The 22,241-nt window shown below is 37.2% G+C and overlaps 1 protein-coding gene and 1 long non-coding RNA gene across 3 annotated transcripts in view; one reads left to right on the top strand and one right to left on the bottom strand.

Annotated features, from left to right (window-relative positions):
- TSHR (thyroid stimulating hormone receptor) overlaps positions 1-22,241 on the bottom strand; it is a 55,553-nt gene that overhangs the window by 7,931 nt on the left and 25,381 nt on the right. Inside the window, exons 3-8 of one of the 2 annotated variants that reach the window (XM_061367543.1) lie at positions 18,172-18,246; positions 11,697-11,771; positions 10,440-10,514; positions 9,953-10,030; positions 8,882-8,950; positions 3,507-3,584 (exon numbers count right to left, since the gene is read on the bottom strand). In XM_061367543.1, coding sequence (XP_061223527.1) covers positions 3,507-3,584; positions 8,882-8,950; positions 9,953-10,030; positions 10,440-10,514; positions 11,697-11,771; positions 18,172-18,246 — 450 coding nt within the window. The remainder of the gene's footprint in view (positions 1-3,506; positions 3,585-8,881; positions 8,951-9,952; positions 10,031-10,439; positions 10,515-11,696; positions 11,772-18,171; positions 18,247-22,241) is intronic. The other variant, XM_061367544.1, reaches the window with a different exon arrangement.
- LOC133219894 (uncharacterized) lies at positions 14-16,020 on the top strand. The gene is made up of 3 exons (XR_009727560.1): positions 14-908; positions 3,075-3,151; positions 15,255-16,020. It is a non-coding gene; the product is annotated as an uncharacterized LOC133219894 (long non-coding RNA).

Genomic DNA, 22,241 nt, shown 5'->3' with positions numbered 1-22,241 from the left:
AGACAAAAAAGGCTGATGTTGAAGCCAGTCAGTCACGCTACTTGTGGGAGATGTCAAATGTTCAGGATTATGGTAAAGTGCTAACAAAATTCATTTCCAGCCTAGACTCAGATCAGACTTTAGCATTTAAGATGCCATGGTCTAGAGCTCACTCAGATGCTGGAAGTGGTGTGCCTGCAGTAGTGTAGAGCTCTACACTGTGGAGCGTAACAGCAACCAAAGTGCACTCGACCAGTTTTAACATTGTGGCTTGTTAGCTATATTGTTTTTTCCTCACGTGCTTTCTTATAAATCTGGTGTAATGTTTCTAGGCTGTGGCTTGCCTTATATAAAATTTACATGCTAGATTTAGTGTTGCAGAGACATTGGAGAGCTCCAGACGGAAGTGGGAATAAAATGTATCTTACTATTTAAGAGATGTTGTTTTCTGAACCGACTGTATACATGATACAAGTGTTAAACATGTTTGGCTGCTGAAATTGGATTTTTATTCTTGTGGGTTGTTGTTTTTTGGTCAAATTCTTCATTGCTTCTTTGGAGGCAGAAGTTCAGAACTAGGTATAAGGAATAATAACCTTGTCAGTAATCTTTTTTTAACAGCTGGAAACATGGAATTGTAGTGTGAAATCAAGTAATAATGATAATTTAAAAGATAATTGAGAAAATGAGCCTAAATGCATCACAGTACCGCTGGCAATTTTTACCTAATCATGCACGCATCTGAGTACTGCAATGCTACAGTAGTTAAAAAAAACATAAAGTATGTAGTAGTTGGGTTTAGACTATTCTGTCTGCTAAAGGATTCTTTAAATCTACAAATTTGCATTGTTTGATTAGCAGAATGCAGAGTGCTTCTGTGGCTTGAAGATTTTGTGTCCAGTGGCAGCAACAGAACGGAACCTCCTAAGGTAGGACCCATTCCTAGACTGGGAGATGATGCTTTAAAGAGCACTTACTGCTTTTTAAATATAATTAGTTACTCACATGTATCTTGTGTGACAATTACCAATGTTTTGAATTTGGCCTGTATGTTTTGCAAAAGCTAATTGAATAACGAGCATGATTGTATTTTTGTTGTACCCTGTTGAGTGAAGGCAGCAGCACTTGTTGGATCACTTACTATAAGTCATGTACACTGAGTTGCTGAATCCTAGCCAAGATTGCATTTTCAGATGAAGAGCAGTGTACTGCCATTATATTGTTAAAATGTTTTTCTAAAGCGAGCATTCTATGTATACATCCACGTATATCTTAATGTACAGCAGTGGCAAAGCAATCAGAATTACTGGTGTATGTTCTCCTCTATTCAGGGATCACACTCCCCTCTTCCTCTGCTACTGTAAACTGCAAATTTAGAAAAAAAACCAATCAGCTGACTTTTAAATACCTACTTAAATATACCATCTAACTAGGTGGCCTAAGAACGTGGCCAAACTCATACAACATAGTTTTTAATCACTGTTGATTTACATGCTGTTTTATGCCTTCTGCCTTTGAGAAGCAATACCTCCCTCTGTAATGTCACTATAGTACCATCTCTCTCTCTAACTATAAATATTGTTAGCCATGGAGGTATATAATTCTGCTGGGAGATGGGTAACTGGCTGTTCAGGCTGCAAATGTAGAACATGTCCTGAGATTGACGATCAGTGGCAGCTGGGATAGCACAATAATTAGGAAAGATTAGAAAAACTGCTAGTCATTTGGGAAACCTTATTTGAGAGCACAGAGTGAGAAGGAAGTTCTTTACAGTTACATATGCATGTCCTAGCAAGTCATCTCCGGCCCCTAAAACAAGCTGTTTCACGTAGCTCACACACCTTAAAGCTAAGCCCTTGCAGAATGAGCTTACGTGGCAACATTATTATAGCATATGATTACCCCACAACCCTTTGTAAGATGCCATAAATTGTTCACTTGTTCAGCATAACAACATAACTGGTGCTTTTAATACCCACCATAACTCCAAGAGTCAAAATCTGTGATGCTGAAAGCTTTTACCTCCCTTAGACTTAAGATCCTGAATTTTGTTTTGTGCCATCCCTAGCAAAGAGCTTTTCAACCCATTGTACCACCAGTAGCCTTAGAGGGAAGATGTGCAGTAAGCCATTTGAGACTGTTACAGCTGAAGGCAGGACAGAGACCCCAGATGAAACAGTGCATCTTGCTTCAAGACTGCGTATTTACTGTGACACAGTAGTATCATGATGGAAATATGGTGTCCAGGTAAAGTCATGTCAACTGAAAAATGCCTTTCTGATCAGGAACAAAATGAGAGAGGGTTTCTCTGGTGCCATGTGCAGAGTTAAGAAAAATGACTTATTAGCCAAATACTAACGAAAAAGGCTTACTCAGCACCAACACAGCCTCTGTTGCAATTCTCCAGCAATGACTCTTTTACTTCAGTGGTAGGTGGCCTGAGCCCTCCTGAAGGCAGAAGTAATGGAAATGAAAATGAGCCAGCTAGCAGGGAGGAAGAGGATCAACAGCAACCTCAAAGGCTCCCTGAGCAGGAGGTTTAACAGCCCTTTTGTGAGTTTTTTCAGGTTTCCCTCCTGATCTTTTTACTTCTGCTTCCAGAACACTCTCTTTTGCTCTGCCTATACGGCCAGTTCTCCTGATGGTGGACCAGCGCCTTGACTGTACTTTTCTTATCCAGATTGTGTAACTTTTAAGTCGTGGTCAAAAAACACTAACTTCTCACTGCTGTCTCGGATCTGGCCATTCAAGGCACAACTCAGGTTTAAACCTCAGGTGATTCAGTGATAAGAAGAAAAACAGGTATATTAGTCATGAACCCTATGCGGACCCTGTGATTCCTTCTGTGACCAATACACTCTTATTCTGATAAAAATATGTTGTTTTCCTCAAGAGCAGAAAGTAAAAGCGATTCTTACATGGAGCGAGCACTGCCAGCATCACCTGATTTTGGCAATGGAGCAGGAACTCAGTTTCCCCACTTCAGTTCTCCCTCTCAGTCCTATGCACTATGTTACATGCTAGATGATGAGTCAGGGAATATGATTCTTCTTAAAGTTTTTCATTTAATTCTGTATTGTGATTCCTAATTATAGTGAAGAGTTCTTTGGAGGACTATAAAATCAGACTGAAAGCCAAATTGCATGAGAAAGAAGAAAAGACAGCACTAGAGGTAACTTTATTCTGTCTGAAATTAATTTTTATCTCTGTTTCAATTTCCTGTATATGTGTGCTACTAGAGTCCTTAGTTCATGTTACAATTGTACTGCAATTGTACAGTCATAAGACAGATTGTAGTACAGAATCTTTCCAAAGAAAATTTGGTAGGAACAGTATTTCCAATGTAAGATGCAAGCATTTCTTAAATCAGTTTCCTAAAGCACACACAGCATTTGTTGCTGGTACTCTTTTTGTAAACATGGCATTCCCATCTCTGGTGTTCTGCTGTTAGTAGTGGTTGGAAAGAAAGTGCAATGTAAAATAGTAGTATTTTTAGAGCTATCTCTACTAGATTTTCTCCTACTCACAGTAGAGTTGGTCCACTGTGCACTCCCAGAAATGCATTGTCATTGATAACTTCCAGGTATTTGTTCTTGTGCAGATAGCTGCAGAAACAAACAAAACACAGTGATTTGGAAATAGTTATCCGTAGATTGAAGATCATCTTCAGTTAGTTGCCTAAGCAGATTTACAAAAGCAGTATGTATAAGGACCAACCTATCCCAACAACATATTGAAACATAATCAGTCACTTCATTTTCGGTGTACTAAAGGAACAAAATACAGGTTTGCTTTTTTGAAAATAAATTAAATCCCTCATCAAATAATAAAAAATTAAATAGGCAAAATAAATAGGCAAAAAAATTAGGCAAAATTAAATAGACAAAAAAGGAAAATACGTCATACACATAAAGATGTGAACGTAAGCTGTATCTTCAGCTAAATCTGTGCGGATGAGGTTAAATAGATGGTTTTGCTTTTATCAGAATGAGGTGTGGGGAATTACATGATACAGGAATGCTTAATCAACAAACATAAAAATAATGCCCTCTTTGTTTAGAGGTTGATAGTAAGTTTTAAGTACTTTAAAATCTCCGTAGCCTCGTGGAGGCTTTCAGATACAAATCAAAGTTAAGAATGAAGTTTTTTATAAAAGCAGCAAGATAGGGAGTGAGAAGGAGGACAGATTTGAAGGAAAAAATGATACATGTTCTGTTTTAAAAAAATAAAAAATAATCTGAAGTCTTGGGAAAACTGTGAACAATTTCCTGAGTGGCCAACACTTTCCTGAAAGATGGAATGCTGCAAATTTCTCCTATGATTACATGATTGGTGTAATCAAGGGCAAACGTTAATTACCATCACTCTGGAAAGTCACATATAAGGAAGCGTGGATTCAGGAAGTCAGGAATTACAGTTGAGTTAAAGGTGGATGATTAAAGACAGGCAGTGCAAGGCTGCTGAACACTCAAAAAATTAACATAATCCAAGTGGAACTGTCAATGTTAAATTGAGTTCTGTGGTTTTAGATTTAAAAGTGACTGATCGAGAAGGAATATTTCTTTATTATTTATCTATTTTTATTGATTACTCCTTACCATGGTCTGAAACTGATGTTTGAGACTTACAAATACATGGATTATTACTGCAGGTAATTCAGTCCAGTTCCAAATTGCTTTAGGGAGGCTATGAATTTCTGTCTGAGACTTTTGTTCTCAATGGCCTAATAGAATTTATGGGCTTTCTGGAAAGACTTGGGAGAAATAATTTGACTTCAACAGTTCCACAATTGCAAGTCCACAAAGAGAAAGCATAAATTAAACAACCTGCAGGAGCAGCAGAAGCCCAAGTGTCATGCTTTTCTGCCAGAGTCAGAGTGGACATACAGCACTGAGCAGATTTTATGACATTCTGTGAAGAGCAGACGTGCACAGAATGTGATGGAATAGAAAATTAAGCATTATTTTGTGTGTATTAGTTGGGTATATTTGACATAGAGATTAAAAATGTGGGTTTGGAACAATTGTTCGGCTAAAAAAGTACTTTTCAAAACGTAGCAAGCGTACTAATTTCCTTGACAAGGTGGTTCCTCCTGGTTAGTCAGGGAGGAGGAGGACCATAGTTATAAGCAGCTAGGTCTTCTAAGCACACAGACAGGAAGATGTTGAATTAGCTGAGTAGTGAAAAGAGAGTGAAGATTAGGTTGCAATATATACATATGTACATATACGTTTATGTGTGTTTGTATGTGTATGTGTGGATACTATAATTCCCTATGACAGCAATTTAACCTTAGGTAGTGTTTTTACTTCAGTCAACTTCTGTCAGAATGTTTACAAGAGAAATGACTTGCAGGCATCAAGCCTAGTCATGTTTTTTAACTTAATTGAAATGGAAATTGAAATACTGTGTTGAGATTAAGAATAATCTATTAATTATAGTAGTTCCTAGAGGATGGAGAATAGTTCCTAGAGGATGGAGAATCATGTAGCTCTCTCGGCTGAGGGGCACTACATAAACAAGGAGACAAAATAATCCAAGAATTTTGTTTCTGTACGATAATGAGAAAGGATCTCTGAGAGAAGTTTCAAGCAAGGCAGCAAAGGGGAATGTACAGCTGTAGAAATGCAATGCAACCCATTAAGGCAGAGAAAACAGAACATTGCCAGGGAAAGTTGTCAAGGGGAATGCCTGTTCCGCTTGATGAAATGATAGCAAAATGATCAATGCTGTAAAGCCTTGCCTAGGACCATGGTGCCTAGGTAAGAAGAGATTCAGGGAACCTGATATTAAATGAGTTCTGGAAATGTAACTTGGTAATGTATTTGTTCAGCCTGTTGAATTATGAAACAGGTTAAAAAGTAGCACAGGCAAAAGAGATAGGTTGGTAAATGAGCAGTGTTAAGGATTCATTGTATGCTTTTTCTGCACCATCGTTTATCTGACTTTTAGCTAAGTCAGACATTGTAAGTGACCCCTGAGAATGTATACTAAAACAAATATACTTTTTACAGTTTATTTTTGTAATTAGATTTTGAGATTGCACTTTTCCCATTTCAGTATTTTAGACAGCTCTGTAAAACCTCATCATATAAATTTTGCCATTCACTGGATGTATGTTTTTAAAAATGTTCTTTCCTCACCAATTTTCTTACAGAAATAAACATTGGTGCAGAAGCACCATTTTGCAGAAGTCTGCAGGAGTGATGCAGTTCACTGCCCTTAATGATGTGTTAGAATGAGGGATTCAGGTTTCAGATGAACACTGGTTGGGTAGAAGTGTCATCTGGCACTTCATCCTGTTTTTTTTTACTTCCCTACCTTTACAAAACATATACAGTAATACTGTGGTTTGCAGATTTATTAGGTAGTAGTGCCATTACTCAGTATGATGATGAAAACCATTTATGCATGGTTTCACTGCTATATCTGCATTGACTGTTTTGATATCCTTAAATTACACAGGTCTTTTAAGACTGCAGGAGTGCTAGAAAGGCATACTGCATGGTAGAAGGCAGCCTCTGAGATTCCCAAAATGTCTTCTGATGTATGGATGGAACATAGGGTCTTTGAAAAATTTGTCAAAAGTGAATTATTGGTTATGATTATTTTCCTTTTTTACTTTTTTTCCTCCTTCATGTTATCATTTAAAACCCATTAAAATTTCTTTCCCTCACTCTTTTTGTTTCTTTTTGCTCCTAGTTGCATCAGATCCAAAGAGCCTGGGATCAGACCCAGGGAAAAACAGGTACCTTCTTCACTGTACAGTGGTAGATAAACAGGAGTTCAAATTAGAAATGTCAAAATACAGAAAAAGAAATATTTGCCTTTTGCATTAACTTAATGATGCTACTAGAAACAATAAATCTCCAAGCTTGCACTTAGCAAAATTACACCTTATCTTGGCATATGGTAACCAAACCACTTCAGAAAATTAGTTTAGAAATTTCGGTGTAGTTTATCAAACAGATAAAGGTTTTACCACTGATGTTCAGCTCCCTGGTTTACCTTGTAAATCTGGAGTAGTGCTTTGCTCCAGGAAAATGAGATATGCTTTAATTAGGAGAAAACTCTTTGTTGTAATAAACCACTTTTATGGCTGGTAGATAAAGCCCTGAAAGTAAGCCTTGTTATAGTTTCTTTTTTCATTTGAGATTTTGTTTGTTTTGGTTTGTTCAGGTTGGTTTGGTTTGGTTTTTTTTTTTTTTTTGGCTTGTTTGTTGTTTTTTTTTTTACTTATTTAACTTATTTACTTATTTAACTAGGGCATCATAGCCAGTCGCTGGAAAGAATCACTTAAAATTGTAGAATAGTTAGGGTTGGAAAGGACCTTAAGATCATCTAGTTCCAACCCCCCTGCCGTGGGTAGGGACACATAAAATATTTCAATTTGGAAACGATCCATAAGGCTCATTGAGTCCAACTCCCTGCTTCCTAAGAGCATCATCCAAATGCTCCTTGAACTCTTAACAGGGTTGGTGTCCTGACAGTTTCCTGGGGAGCCTCTTCCAGTGACTGACCACCCTCTCACCCTCTTCTAATGTCCCATCTGAACTTCCCCTGCTGTGGCTCCATTAGATCTCTTCTTGTCCTGTTGCTGGACACCAGAGGGAGGAGATCAGCACTTCTCTCTCCACTGCCCCTCTTAAGGAAGTTGTAGACTGCCATGAGGTCACTTCTCAGCCTTTTCTTCTCCACAAAATAAGTGACCTCAGCTGCTCCTTGTAAATCTTGCCCTGGAGGCCTTTCACCATCTTGATTGCCCTCCTCTGGACACACTCTAACAGTTTGATGTCCTTACACTGAGGCACCCAAAACTGCACACAGTGCTTCAGTGCAGTGCAGGTGGGGCAATCAGCTCCCTCGACCTTGGCTAGCAATGCTGTGTTTGATGCACCTCAGGGCATAGTTGGCCCTTTTGGCTGCCAGGGCACACCACTGACTCATATTCAACTTGCCATCAACCCAAACCCCCAGATCTCTTTCTGCAGGGCTGCTCTCCAGCCTCTTGTCTCCAGTTTGCATGTGTAAGCAGGTTTACCCCATCCCAGGTGCAGAATATGGCATTTGCTCTTATAACAGCATCTCAGGATGCTCTTAAAGAATTCAAGCCCAATTTAAAATGAAGTATTGAAAATACTTTTATCTGTCCTCATGCCTCTCTGGTTAATTTAAGAACTCATGATGAAGAAACCTCTTTACTCATGAGATGATTGCTAGTCAGGCTCTTTAGCGAAGCCTCTGTAAAGCCAGAGTAAGCTCTGCCAAAGTGAATGGAGCCTCTGGAATTGAGATGTTTTATGTGTTAATGGTTGAGGCAGATGATTTGGATATGGTGTATAAAGGATATTGACTCACTAAGTGTTAGTTTCCAGAAACTGTAATAAGGTTAATGGAAAGTTGAAATTGTTACTTCGTGTTTTTGAGATGTCCACCTCTCATTCCTCATGCCAGTGACCAGTTCCTCTGAATTGCTTCCAACACCTTACACTACTCTTTTTTGTAGATGAGAAATTTCTGTGAAAGGGCTGCTACCATCATCAGTGTTACGCTTAGCAAAATAAATGTCATGTAAGTAAACCAGTATAATTATCTTCCAAATTGTCTTAGAAATGTTACTGATCAAAGGAAATTCTATTGTAGCTTCAAACCAGAACAAAATTACACTGTAATTACCCGCCATGATTTGATTTCTGAGCTATAAATAAATATACATCCCAAATGAAAGTAGGCTGCAAAAGACATTAGGTGCTAATGTTTTTGTTGCTGGCTGGAATTATCTTCTTTTTGTTCCTTAAAAATAATTAGAATAAGACATATATTTAAGAGCTTACAACAAGCACAGAGAGTTGGGTTTTGTTATTTTTTTTTTCCTGAAAGAAAAGAATGGTCTGTTACTTACATGGCATCCAGATTTGTCCCATTGAAAGCATGGCCTTGTATGCTGGTAAAACCATTATTGTAGAGTTTGCTACAAGCAAAGAAAAAAAAAAAAACATGTATTTTTGGTTGCTTCAGTACCAGAATACCTAACATTGTATGGATCATTTCTCTTGGCAACAGCACATTTATGGATGGGTTAATTTTAAATTCCTTGAAGAAGCAGCAGTTATAGTGCAAGGTCAAACAAATGCCCAGCAGCATTCTTGAATGCAGCTGAATAAGAACACCATGTGGCAGGTGTGCCATCTTCTACTTCTTTTTACAGCAAAGATAGAACTAGACTAAAACACACTGCTATAACTTTCTCACCCTCAAACTAAACCCAAGGAAAGAAAATTCTGCTAGGACTGGTTAAGGAAGGCTAAAGGAGCTAATACCAAGCAAAATAGCTAGGATTTTTCTATCAGGCCTGCCTGACTTTTTACAAATCATTCTTTTGCTCCCTTAGAGCAAAATGATTGTTTTGGTGGTTTTTTTTTTTGTTTTTTTTTTTTTTTTAATTTCTCCTAGTTCAGGTCATAGAATTATTTAGGTAGGAAAAGACTTTTCAGATATTCATTTTCACTCCCCTCCACCCTTTCCTGTAGTTAACATTGAGTATGGCTTGCATAACTGAACTTTATTTAACAGTTTTTCAAATATGACTCTTCTGAAATTTGCCTTCACGGTATGTGACACTTAGGCTGCAAAAAAGTTAGACACAGTTCTAACCATCCTGTAGCTTTACAGAAGGAGAAATCTGCAACCTTTTCCCATTGATTTTCCTCCAATATAACCATTTACTGACATCAGGGTCATACAAAAGCAAAACCACTTTGGTCAAGCCAGTTTAAAGAAAAGCAGTAGGGCTGATTCAGATCACTGTTAAAGTAAAGGGTTTAGGCAAATTAGATTATGGAAACTGCCTGTCTATAGTGTTTCTTTGTTACAAACTACTAGAGTAGGACAAGGATTATTTGGGGGTTTTAAAACATTTTACCATATGCTTGAGAGAGGTAATTGTCTTGCAACTTGAACTGGAAGAACTTACAGAGTTAGAGATTCATTACAAAGCCCGTGGAAAGCATTTGCAGGCACTGAAGTCATGAAAGGATTATCTGCAATTTCACTGAAAAAGGAGACAAGACATCACAATCAAATATCTGCCCAACAGAGCTCCTCCAGAACAATTTTATTACAATTGTTCTCTGCCTTCATAATAAATAAAAGCACAGAATAACTTTAGTTTATCTCAGGTCAGAAGGTACATGTGGGATTGTAGAAATTGTGTATTGTGTGCTTTGGCTGATTCAAGAGAAATGCACTTGAGCGTCTATGTCTTCCATCCAGGTCCAATGTATAATGCTATGTGACCTGTCATTTTCCGGGTCTGGTACTAATAATGATTGAAATATAGCTGGAGAAGAGCTTTGGCAGACATATTTCATGTTTTTCTTCAAACTAGAAACCTTCACTGTAGGCTTTCTTGGGATCTGAGGATGGTAATGTTTTAACCACCCGTGAGGCGAGATACTTACAGTAAAAAGTTCACATCAGATGAGTAGATTTTGGTGAGATCTGGAAATGCTTTGAGTCCAGTATTAAAAATACCACTGAAAAAGAGAAGAAACAGAATTATATGTACTGGATTACTGAACAACCACAACTAATGTATTTAAAACATTCAACAGTTCAGAACAGTTATTTCATCCTCCTTATTGTCAAGCAATTAATTTATAATCAACTGTCCAAAATATAAGGATGCAAGTACAATTAAAAAATCAAAATACCAGATTTATGGTATATTATAGCATCTAAAAAATGGAAATACAGAATAATCAGACAGCTGACCGTATCTGTGGAGTGAGTAGCATATGAGGTGAGAAAAAACCTGATAACTCTGGATTCATTGAGAGATTCAGACAATAGTCTGGACCCCCAAATCCGCTATCTTTCACTGGGGCTAAGATCTTAAAAGGGGAAGATAGTTTTGAATGTAAAGACAGTTAATGTCTCTTATTTCTGAATTCCTATAGAGTGGAAATAAGAAAATACAATTCTCGATTTTTAAAACTGTTACCCTGAAATGAAATTATTTAAACTTCTTTCTTTATATTGCTTTCAGATCTATAGGAAAAATCTTTCCTTTTCACCAGTACCCCTACAACAGAGTCTTATCATGACCCCCCTTTTTAAAGATTTCTAAACATTACTCAATCACAGAAGATACTCTTTCTCATCTCTCTTTCCTATGCTATAATTTTAGAATTTCATGGTTTGTCTACTCTGTGCTGCTCTTTAGAAACGTCATGGGAATACAGAAAATTCTTCAGGATTTCTTTCTGCCAGAGACTACATTAAATCAAGTGTCTATAGGTGGTCTTTCACATTTAGCTGACAGGTATGCTTTAAACCCCTGTGTAAATATAAATATAAAATATGTGTAATATCTCTGTTGTGTCCCTTCTTCCCAATATTCCATACAAAAAAGTATACTTATCATAAGAAGAAAGCTAGCTGTGGAATTTTGCCAAGGCGACCCTAGTATATTTCAGACATTTAATGCATGAGAAGAATGGCAAAATTACTGTTGAACTGTGCACACGTTTTCCTTTCTTGCAAACATAGTCTAAGTTCCAGCCCCTACCCTAACTGGCTTTCTGTCATTGAAATGAAACATCAAGGAAAAACATTGCAATCAATTCCAAAATGAAATGCAAAGAAACAAAACTGCTATAATGTAGAGTCATCTGTGAGGCTTAAGTGCCAGCTTGTTACAGGTGCTAAATACTTACAGATATTTCAGAAGTGGGAGGTTCTTAAAGGCATCTGGATCTATATAATCCAAGTTTCTAAGATTTCGAATTTCACTGTAAAAAAGGGAGGAACATCACCACATTGGTTTTTAATATTTAATTATCTATTGTAACAGAAATCAGCAATGTTAAAATGAAATTTCAGGGACTCGATTCTTGCAATGAGCTTTTGTACTGGCCAGCACTAGCTCAAGACCACTATGCATGCTGAGTAATCAGTCTTACAGTGATGAATTACATGAATGTTAAACTGATGTAATTAATAGTTATACTACTGCAATTACAGTGCTGTATTAAAATATTCTTTATATCTGTTAGCTACTTTGAACAGTACTGTTTCTGTATGTAAAAGAAGTCTTCTCAATGGCTGTTGCTTCTCTCAAATTAATTTATTAGTTCTATAGCTATCATATTCCCAACAGTGGTATTTGCTCAGCTTTAATTGACATGCTTTTCCATCACTGACTACATTTAAAATGCTGGACTCATGGGCCCCCTGGTTAGACAGTGGGCCAAATATTCCAGGGAAAGGCAGTCTTCAGATCAGCCTTCAGCCTGGAAATGGATAATGCATCAGAGTACCATAAAGTCATAAGGTTTTGGCTTGTTGCTATTCATAGTATTCTGCATAAATGAGGGTACTGAAAGTAAGAATTTGGATGAGGGTACTGAAAGTAAGAATTCAGAATCTGCAGCACAATTGAAAGCACAAAATAGTGCAGTGAGATTCAATCAGATTCTGATTTATTAAGTAACTAGGCCATGAGAGGGCATGTGCTGTTTAACAAAGGCAAATGAAAAACTAATTAATCTGGGAATAAAAGATTTAGAACTGCCAGATGAGACAGTTGGCACTGTAGTCAGAGAAAAGCTTAAATAACGTAAATGAAGAAATCAATATGATTCGACTGAACGTAGGATAAAAGATTTATGTCCCTGCTGTTTGATTTCCTTGAATTGGTAATACTGCAATTATGGAAGAATTATGCTTTAATATATACTGTATCTATATTTGCATTGGTGAATTGGAATGATTGAAACCCACAGATTTAGAAAGCTAGGGTTCCTTTCAAAAGTAACTCTAGGAAAACTATTAGTAGTTTTAGCTGCCTAAAATGCAGATAAAGGTGAAGAGCAAACTTAAAAATACCTAGTAGGTTAGTTCCAAGGTATCTAAGTGTCTGTGAGAGCTGATTTTAAGTGACTTTTGAAGTGGAACTTTGACACACCCCATAAATACAACTTAATCATAGAATGCAGTGCTTAAATTCTGCATCCAAAAGCAATGTAACAATTCTGAATTATTCTGGGAATGAAGTGCTTTAAAGATATAAGAAAACCTAAGACAATAGGCATCTTTGTTGACCATTGATGCAGAAAGGCAAAAGGTGCCCTGAATAAATATTTCACTTCTCAGTCCTAACTAAAATTGCTTAGATATACTTGTAAGAAGAAAGGATGTTGCTACCTAACTATAACAGAATTATTTGCGGCATATTTACAAAATTATTCAAAGTTACTTTACAAACTATTGAGCTTCTGCTTTATTTTTAAAAGTGCCTAAACCAATTAAGAATTGGTAGATATGCAGAGAAAGTCACTTTTTGATAGGAAGTCCTGCATCCAGACTTACAAATAACTATGAACTTATGTTCGGTTAAAAAGACATGAATATTTAGCTCAAAATCCAAATTAATATAAAATGAAACTAATAATAATTATCCATTGTATTAGTCTAGTGAATTAATTACTGAGATGTAATTTCACTAGATAATTTCTAGAAAGGTTAATAAGCTACATAGCATCCTATATGAATTTAGTAACATTTTGAAAGGCACATTTGCTTAAGCGGTGTACGAATTTCATTTACCAGACATATCTTTCATGCCTGCTTTGCAATATCGACATACCCCTGCCTCCAGACTGCAGCTTTTAACAAGATTTTTGTGCATGACACAAAATTTCAGTGCCTTGAAATTCCCTGCAGGTACACAGCAGTCCCCCAGATCTCTTCAATCTCCCTCTCCAGTTGCATCTCGGATATTTCCATCATATCGCCTCTCCTTTCTGCAGCACCATATCCCACAGCCTGGCTCTGGAAGCTGTCCAAGCCAGGGAAGTGCAGCCCTGGCCTGGAGGCTGGCAAAGCTGCCTTGGCCCTTAGCTCCACCTCTCTGCAGAGATGAGAGTGGTCCCCCACCAGCTCTTCAAATGATGTCGCATATATGAGGGCAAGTCACTTGAAACATAACCTTTGGCCCTGTTCCCAAATGCAGAGAGGTCTGTTTGTGTAGTTGCACAAGAGGAGGGAGCTTTTGAAGTGAGGACGAAAAGGGAGTAGGGAGATGATCTCAAAGGAGCATAAGCGAGACACAGAGAAGGGGAAAAGAGTGAATTTGTCTGGGGTTCCTTCCACAGGAATGTTTTCCTGAGAAACAATGACCTAATTACAAAAGCTTTTTATTTAGTGTAATGCTACCAAGCTGCAGCTCCACTAGTAAGACAAGTACACAGAGACACTGACTGCTAATCGGATACTTTCAAAAGTGTATCTGGATAAAAGAAATACATATGCCATTGTACAGGAGAGACAGTTCTGAATTTGTAAGGATGTTAAGTATGTCTCACAGACATGCTTAAAAAAGGCAAAACCAAAAGGAATAAGAAAACATTGTGACACCAATTTAACACAACTGGGGAAAAAAAACCCACAAAATCTTGGCTCTGATTTTCATCTTCATAGAGTGTGAATTTGTCATTAATTACGACCAAAATGAGATCTGGGCCACTGAAATACAGCAGCTGATCGGTATCCTTAATTTGCAGAGGTTGCTCAGCACTTGACAGGCATTGTTTCATAAATATGTGATCTATGCTTAAAGAGAGATGAGGTTTGGAAGGAACAGAAAGCTGGGATAGAGGCACATAAACTGAATAAGGATGAAGAAAGTGGAGCACTGAAGATCAAAGCTGAAGCACTCTAACAGGCTTGGCAAACATGGATGATGAAGAACACAGGATACCTATTCACATGACATTTGACTCAAGCCAAAGCAATTAGTTCCTCCCTTCCACAAACACTGATTTTTCTCCTAAGAAGTTCTTATGTTTAAAACTAAATGTTTTTAAAATGAAACTGTGTATATAAGATTAATTTAGGGTAAAAAAAAATATTTACATAAAGCTGCACTTTATGAAAAATCCATGAAAAACAACCTGTGAAGATTAAACTCTGTGAAATGACTTCTTTTACAAACTGTTAGAGTAACTTCAACCTCCTTTAAAATACCCTAAGATAGTCCTTACCTGGCATTATTTTAACAAAAATACTATGCAAGAAGAATTAAAGAAACATTAAACAAATATTTAATTTAATTTGGAAGAACATTAAAGAAATGCACAGCACAACATATACGTTTATCCCTGAATAACCTTGTTCTGCAGAAAATAAATCAAACCCAACAATAAGTGTTAACAAATCAGAGGAGTTAAGGAAGCCATTCAGAAAAGCAAATTTATAAATTGCTTTCTTTACAGCTCATATGTAACTGCCTAATCTGCCAGATGTCTGAATATTCCCTGATTAAAAAATACGTGTGCTTTACTTGCAAACATTTTAAAAATCTGGGAAGTGCTTTTGAGTGGTAGCCCCTTCTTTGTGGGCTATCTGCAAAGGTTTGAGGTTTGCCTATAGCTTCTGTGAGTAAAGTTCTGGTGTCTTGTCCTGGGTAGTATTTTTGGCTCTTACAAAAGATAATTAATATATATATATATATTTATGTACAGTTCTTTTTTGGGTAGTGCCTTGTGAGAAATATAAGGATGCCACATTACCATAACCCTTGCATAGCAGGTCAGGAGATTCCCTGAACACCATGCCCTCCTGGCTGCCTGTGCCATAGGGGCTGTGCATGTAGATGCTCGTGAACTCTGCTGACTCTTGGGCCTGAAGCTTCCTAAAGCATCGGCAGCACATCCAGGCCTGTGTTCTGGCATGGGGGAGATAAAGCAGTGGTTTTGCACCTTACTGGTGTGCTCCAGCCTGACTTAAGGGGAACAGTAACAGAGGCAGGCTATGGCAAGGGGCACTGGCTGTCCTCCCAGGCAGGAATATAAACATGCCTTGGGGGTGGTTAGAGATTTGAAGATGACAAGAGAAAAGGCTTCTGCTTATATTCCCTGCCAACCCTTTAGGTAGTAGAAAGAAACACAAATTAGGCAGTGCTACAGAGCACATCACAGTGCCTTGGGAGGTACTGGCAACACCAGAGCTCCATCCACCGTTCCTTCAAACTACTCATAGAATGGTTAAGTTTGGAAAGGACCTTCAAAATCATCTAGTTCCAACCCTCCTGCCACAGGCAGGGACACCTTCCACTAGACCCATTTCTTAAAGCCATGAACAGTGCCAGGGATGGGGCAGCCACAGGTTTTCTGGGAAACCTGTGCCAGGGCCTCTCAACCCTCATAATAAGGGTGAGGTCTCCCTGGAGTGTGCATTTTGTGGAAGAGCTCATGATATTCAAAGGCATACATTACATTACTCTTTGAAGGAGATGAGTTTTGTGTTATTAATTAAGATCCCAAGGGAGAATTTTCTAGTCCATTCTCCACTTTAAATCTAATACAGGAACAACAGAAAACAGCTATTTAGCCAGCTAGCTTTTTTTCTCTCAAGCCATCCTCAGAAGCCTTTTTATCCATATAGTTTAAAACAAGACAAAGATACTATACTACGTATTGCATGGAAGAATCCTGCAATGACCCAAGAGCATTTTATCTTTTAACTTCTAATGAGGTGAGCCACAAGTACTACATGAGGAATTGCTAGTGCATAGTACCAAATGCTTTATTCATTGCTTATAAAATGTGCTGCTGGTAAATGTTTCATTGCTCGTTTGTGTTGAACAAGAAATCCTAAAGACACAACAACTGAGAAAGAGGAAGAGAGAACATACAACAAGCCTGGAAAAAATATCTATAGAAGAGGAAATGGCGTTATAATCCAAGATATTTACTCATCACACCAAAGCCTTCCCATGAAATTCACTGAGGAATATTATACAAGAGCATGTTACTGGGCTGAACTAGGGCTCAGGATCCTGGACTTCTAGCTTTGCCTGTCAGGTACTTTTAGGACAGGTAGTTCCACTTTTCCAACATTAGTTGTTCTCTATCTGTAACAGTAATGATACCTCCTTCATTTTTATTAACCTTTCTGTTTCACACTGTGTGAAGTAAAAGGGAGAAAAAATAACAGGAAATAGAGCAGTGTTAAGAGATCATCTATTTCAATCTTCTCTCTGAGTGAAGATTAAATAGATGTATGGAGTTTCTGATTAAACAGCCTTAAAGGTCTCCAATGACAGGCAAGAGTGTAGGATTTACTTATGCCAGCCATATGAAAACATTTCCTAGAGTCTAACATGAACCTTGCCTAGTCTAATTTAAAAGTATTATTACTTTTGCTTTGTCAAACATCAGTGTGGAAAATGGGTTGTAGCTTTCACCCCTTGCAACAGCTTTAAAAGATGTATCTGCTTCTGGTATGTTCTCTTTCTGGACACAGAAGTCTTTCCTCTCTGTCAGTGTTTTCTGGACCCATGATGACAGGAAGTGCTCTCCCATGGAATCTCTGCAAACACAAATCTTCTCTGAAATATGATAAGCTTAAACTTAACTGAGGTTTACAACACTGGCACACTTTCCATTTCCTCATTTGGATCAGTAACAGAAATATGGAAGATACAGGATGAATCCCATAAAGCTCTATTCAGTACATTACTTCTCATTTTGATAGGGTACTGCTGAATGACAAGAACTTTGTGGATGCACGTATCCTACCACTTTTGTAACTGCCCTAGTGCATCACTTAGTGAGCACTGGTCAGAACAGAAGGGTATAAAAACACTTCCCAGAAGCCTTTGTCCATAACATTCTCATTGCATCTAAAAACCAGATAAACACTCTTCATTTTACTTTTGCACTTCCAGAATGATTGCTTGTTATTCTTCATGTCTCCAGCTAGTGCCATTTTGCTCTGTGCTTTGGTCCTTCTGATTTTATTTCTGGTGTTTATATTACTGTTTTGCACTTACCTTCAGTAATTTGACAAAAGTAATTCTTAGTTGTCAGTTTATTTCAAGTTGCCATCGAGCTCATAATGTAGTCCCACTTAATATTCACTGCACTTTCTTACACTTCTATCGGAGGATACAGGAAAGGAAGGGATCCAAAAAGATGTAGGGGAAGAGAGCACAAGGCAAAGAAAAAGAAACTGACTCCAAATTACGGAGAAAGGAAATGGGAAAAGGAATATTCAGCTACAAAGGAGACAAGAATGGTAACTCAAACATCAATATATATATATATGAGAGAGACAGATAGATGTTATTTCCACACATCCACAAATTCATTTAATCACTGTATTCATTTATTTATTTACAATACTTACATATGAGTGACTTTACTTAAACTGTTGAAGGAATGGGCCTCCAGACTCTGAAGTGTTTCATCTATGGAGATGTAGCTAAACACCATCAAACAGGGAAAGAAACAAGTCTCAGGTCATGGCAAACCATCATTACTGCCTGTCATACCATTTTATTTCTCTCATCCAACTGCCATGACATTTCCAGATACACAGACAGTGTCTTAGGAAAGAACTTTTAACAGGATTTTGATTTTGACTGATGCCTGAGATGCACAGTATACTGCAGAATACTGTTAAATCAAAAAACCACAACCGTGCTATTAAGCAGCAAAAGCAAACATCTGTATTTCACATTTCAGAATCGTATTTCTTTCCTTCTCCCCACTGAAAATCACCTTGGAGTTCTCTAAGGGGATCTAGCCCTCAGGTAAATTTGCATATTTATCTGTATCGAATTACTAAAAAGGAAGGAAAGAAGCAAAGATGGCCCTTGGGCCATCATTGCAAACAACAGTTGCAATTTCTCTAGAGAGAAACATCATCAGAGCAACCTTTGATATTGCTGAGAAAAAAAAACGTGTTCTGACATTAATTTAGAGAGAAACTCTAGCCTTACAGTGAATGTCATAAAGGATGTAAGGAGTAAAGTGGCTCAGAAGCAAAACCGGACACCAGGCTTAAGAAATACTTGCACACAGTTTAGACTGAGTAGTATTTGTACCACTAGTGATCTACTGAAACACAATAAAATAGTTCTAGTCGCCCCACCATCGTTAGGAAGATGATAATACTGGAACTCTCTCCTCAAAATATCTCTTTAGTTTTAAAATTTATTAATGTTGGAATAACGTTTAAAAGATGCATTCCTGTATTTTAATAACTTTTCTAATAATATTTTATATAATATTTCTAATCTATAGATCTTTTAAAATAACTTGACTACCTTCTTTGTATTTATCATTAATATTAAAATATTTAAGTACTTTTGATACTCTTGATCAAAGTTATTTACTCAATATAGTTTTTAATTTTTAATTTAATTTTACTCAATATAGTTTTAACCCTAAGCAACCTGATCATTATTAAATTGAGTAGAATCAATTACAGATGTAAAAATAAAATAAAATGTAATAATAAATAGAAATAATGTATTATATGCCTCATCTCCTTTTTAATTCTGTTTTTCCAATGACAGTATTAGAAGTAATAATAGCAAATTGAAATATGACCATTTAACTTAAGAGAGCTTTTTATTACAGTCAATGATGGATCAGAATGTTTTTTTGGTGGAAATTTTAAAGATGATAAATCTTTATTTCTTTCAATTTATATTAAAAAATATGTAATAAGTTTTAAATAATTGGGAAGAATACTTTGTGACCAGCAAATGCACTAAAAGCCTGCAGATGACTACTACCACTCTTTTCCAAGAGAACTAATGTCCTCTCCAGAGCAGAGCTATAAGCATATTACCTGAACTAATTTTAACTCTTCTGACATGGGATTTAATTTTTATTGGTCACTTTGGGAGATGTATTTAGCAGTGTTTGAAGAGATACTGGAAAAGTAACTAGTTGTGGTTGTATGACCAATAGATTCTCTTTCTACAGTAATGTTGCTTTTACAAAGCTTTTTACCTGTTCCAAAAAGAAGGAAGATAATAAAAGAGGGATACAATAAAGAAGTATTTCCAGTCTGTACCCTGTGATTGAGTAGTGCACAGGTAGATGTTTATGTGAGATGTTTTAATTTTGTTTTCCTGTAAGCAATAAATGTCTATTGCCCAGGAAACTGGAGTTTCAGTCTCAAAAGAAAATTATTACATTTTAATGTACCAAAAGACAGGTTATATCAGTGACACATTTAGAAAAAGTTGTTCTGTGTAGCAAACAGCTGTATATAAACCAGCTTGACAGAATATTAAATAAAAAATGCATAATAAACACTGTATCCTCCTGCTGGGGCTGGGAACGAGGGAGTACTCTTCATCTGCTCCTTGATCAAAATTGATCACCTTGTATCAGGCAGGCAAGTGTTTTTTTTTCTCACATATGAGAAAAGGCAGAAGAGTGGCAATGGGGATTCTGCCTCCCATCCCTTACCCCTACAGCCACCATGTCCCTTCCCACTACACTGCATGTCACACTTTCATTATACTGCCTGGCTCGGGACTAATGAAGTTACAGTTTTGTAGCTTTCAGCTGTGGGATGAAAGTGGGGCGAAACAGTTTATTTTCTTTGTGTGGTGACCTCCACTCTTCTGCTTCATTATCAGGTTTATCTGTGTACATTAATTAAACCACATCATCACTGATGACAGAGAAATGAGTAGTTTTACTTGCTTTAGTGTAATCTAGGTAAACATCCAAACCCCACACAAATACATCCAAAATGACTTATGAGACAAGAATGTCAAACATAAACATGTATTAATGTTGCATAAGCTTTTACTTCCAAGTGTTCAGAGTGATTCCAAAAACCTTTGGGCTCTAGTTAATTAACACATAATGCAACATGTTAAATGTAAGAAATAAAAATCATAGCAATCAATCAGAACTGAAAGGAGTTACATCAGAAAAAGAGAGAAAGCATCTTTAAGTCCCATTTTGAAGGTTTGTTACAATTCAGCACCTCTTCTCCCTATTAGCTGTGTTTAATTCACAGGATTTCAGAATGCCTTGAACACCCATCGCAAATACAGTCATAGATTAAACACCAAACCTACAGCTTTAGAGAAAGTCTGCAGATACCACTTGAATCTCCACTGCCCATTCAGAAGGAGCCTGAACACAGGACTTGAAGCAGATCTGCATGTGGCAGTAAATGCAAGGCTTTTTTACAAATTCATAAATATTACCATTTGAGAATATTAAAATCTGAAGTGTGTCTAAGCAATGGATTATGTGTCACTGGAAGCCAAAGAAGAGTTGACATCTTTCTACATTTACTAAAACTCTGTTTTGAACAAAGATTACTGGGTTTATATATGGTACTACAGATCATATGAGGGACATTTCTCTCCCCCCCCCAGTAATAAAAGAATACACTATCTGATTAAACTGATATGGTAAATGATGCCACAGATATTCTAGAACAATTACTTATATGGATTTTAGAAATTATTTCAGTATACCTGGATGAAACTGTAAAATGTAATTAGGCAGACCTTTATGTCTCCCCAAAGTCGTGTTTCATAAATTCTTAAGTATTTGTCCATCTCAGCCATTCAGCCAAAGCTCAGCTCAAGTTGAAACTTGCAAGGAATGTCAAGGTCAACAAGAAGAGTTACAGAGAGTAGCACAGAGTATTGGATTAGTAATAAATGGCTGAGCAAGAAAACTGTGAGCCTCTTGCTGAAAGAGGTAGTTACTTTAGTTGACAGTGCACACATCAGACTGGATAAAGCCCTAAGTACACTGGCTGGAACTCACAGTTAACCCAACCTTGAGCAGGGGGTGGACTAGAGGGCTTTTCAGAGGTCTCTTCTAAATTACATGACTCTCTGGTTCTAGGGAGTGAACTGGGAGATGGCAGAGAAGTTCTCTACATCAAATAGCCATGAACAGCCACCAAGAAGAAGAAGCAAAGGTGGGACAACTTTGTCTCAAGACTGTTGACATTGATGAGCAGTGCAGTGAAAGGTTAGCTACTTTCAAAGGGACAAATGTTGATGTGAAGCAAATAGGTAGAGGCTGCTGGTTGTGCATATGTAGGTTGTATCCGGGCATGTGTTTACACACAAAGAAGTGACTCAATGGAGTCTCTCTCATATCACACAAATACTAATGTTTTGGTGAAAGTCCATCCCTAGTCCAGAAATGCCACAGAGTCTCTGATGAAATGAGTTACAAATGATGCTGGGAGTGGGAAACAATTTTTTCAGCTAAACCCAGGACAACCAGCAATAGAATATGTTTGTTTGTTATGAATGAAACCATTTCTCATATTTTACAAGTTTTATGGCCTTATTTATCACATCTACTTCAATACAGGTGTTCTGTTGTCTAAAAATACTTAGTATGCCTTCCCATAGTTAGTTCAGATTATAAACAATGGGGTTATTACCTGCAGCTCTACAATATAAGTGGTGG

Source organism: Neopsephotus bourkii, unplaced genomic scaffold (assembly GCF_033783945.1).
Source record: "Neopsephotus bourkii isolate Nb327-2 ecotype Australia unplaced genomic scaffold, CSIRO-AGI_Nbou_v1 NB_1376, whole genome shotgun sequence".
In the NCBI taxonomy this organism is placed as follows: domain Eukaryota; kingdom Metazoa; phylum Chordata; class Aves; order Psittaciformes; family Psittacidae; genus Neopsephotus; species Neopsephotus bourkii.
Note: the sequence above shows the minus strand (reverse complement) of the source record. Positions and strands in the feature narration are given on the sequence as shown.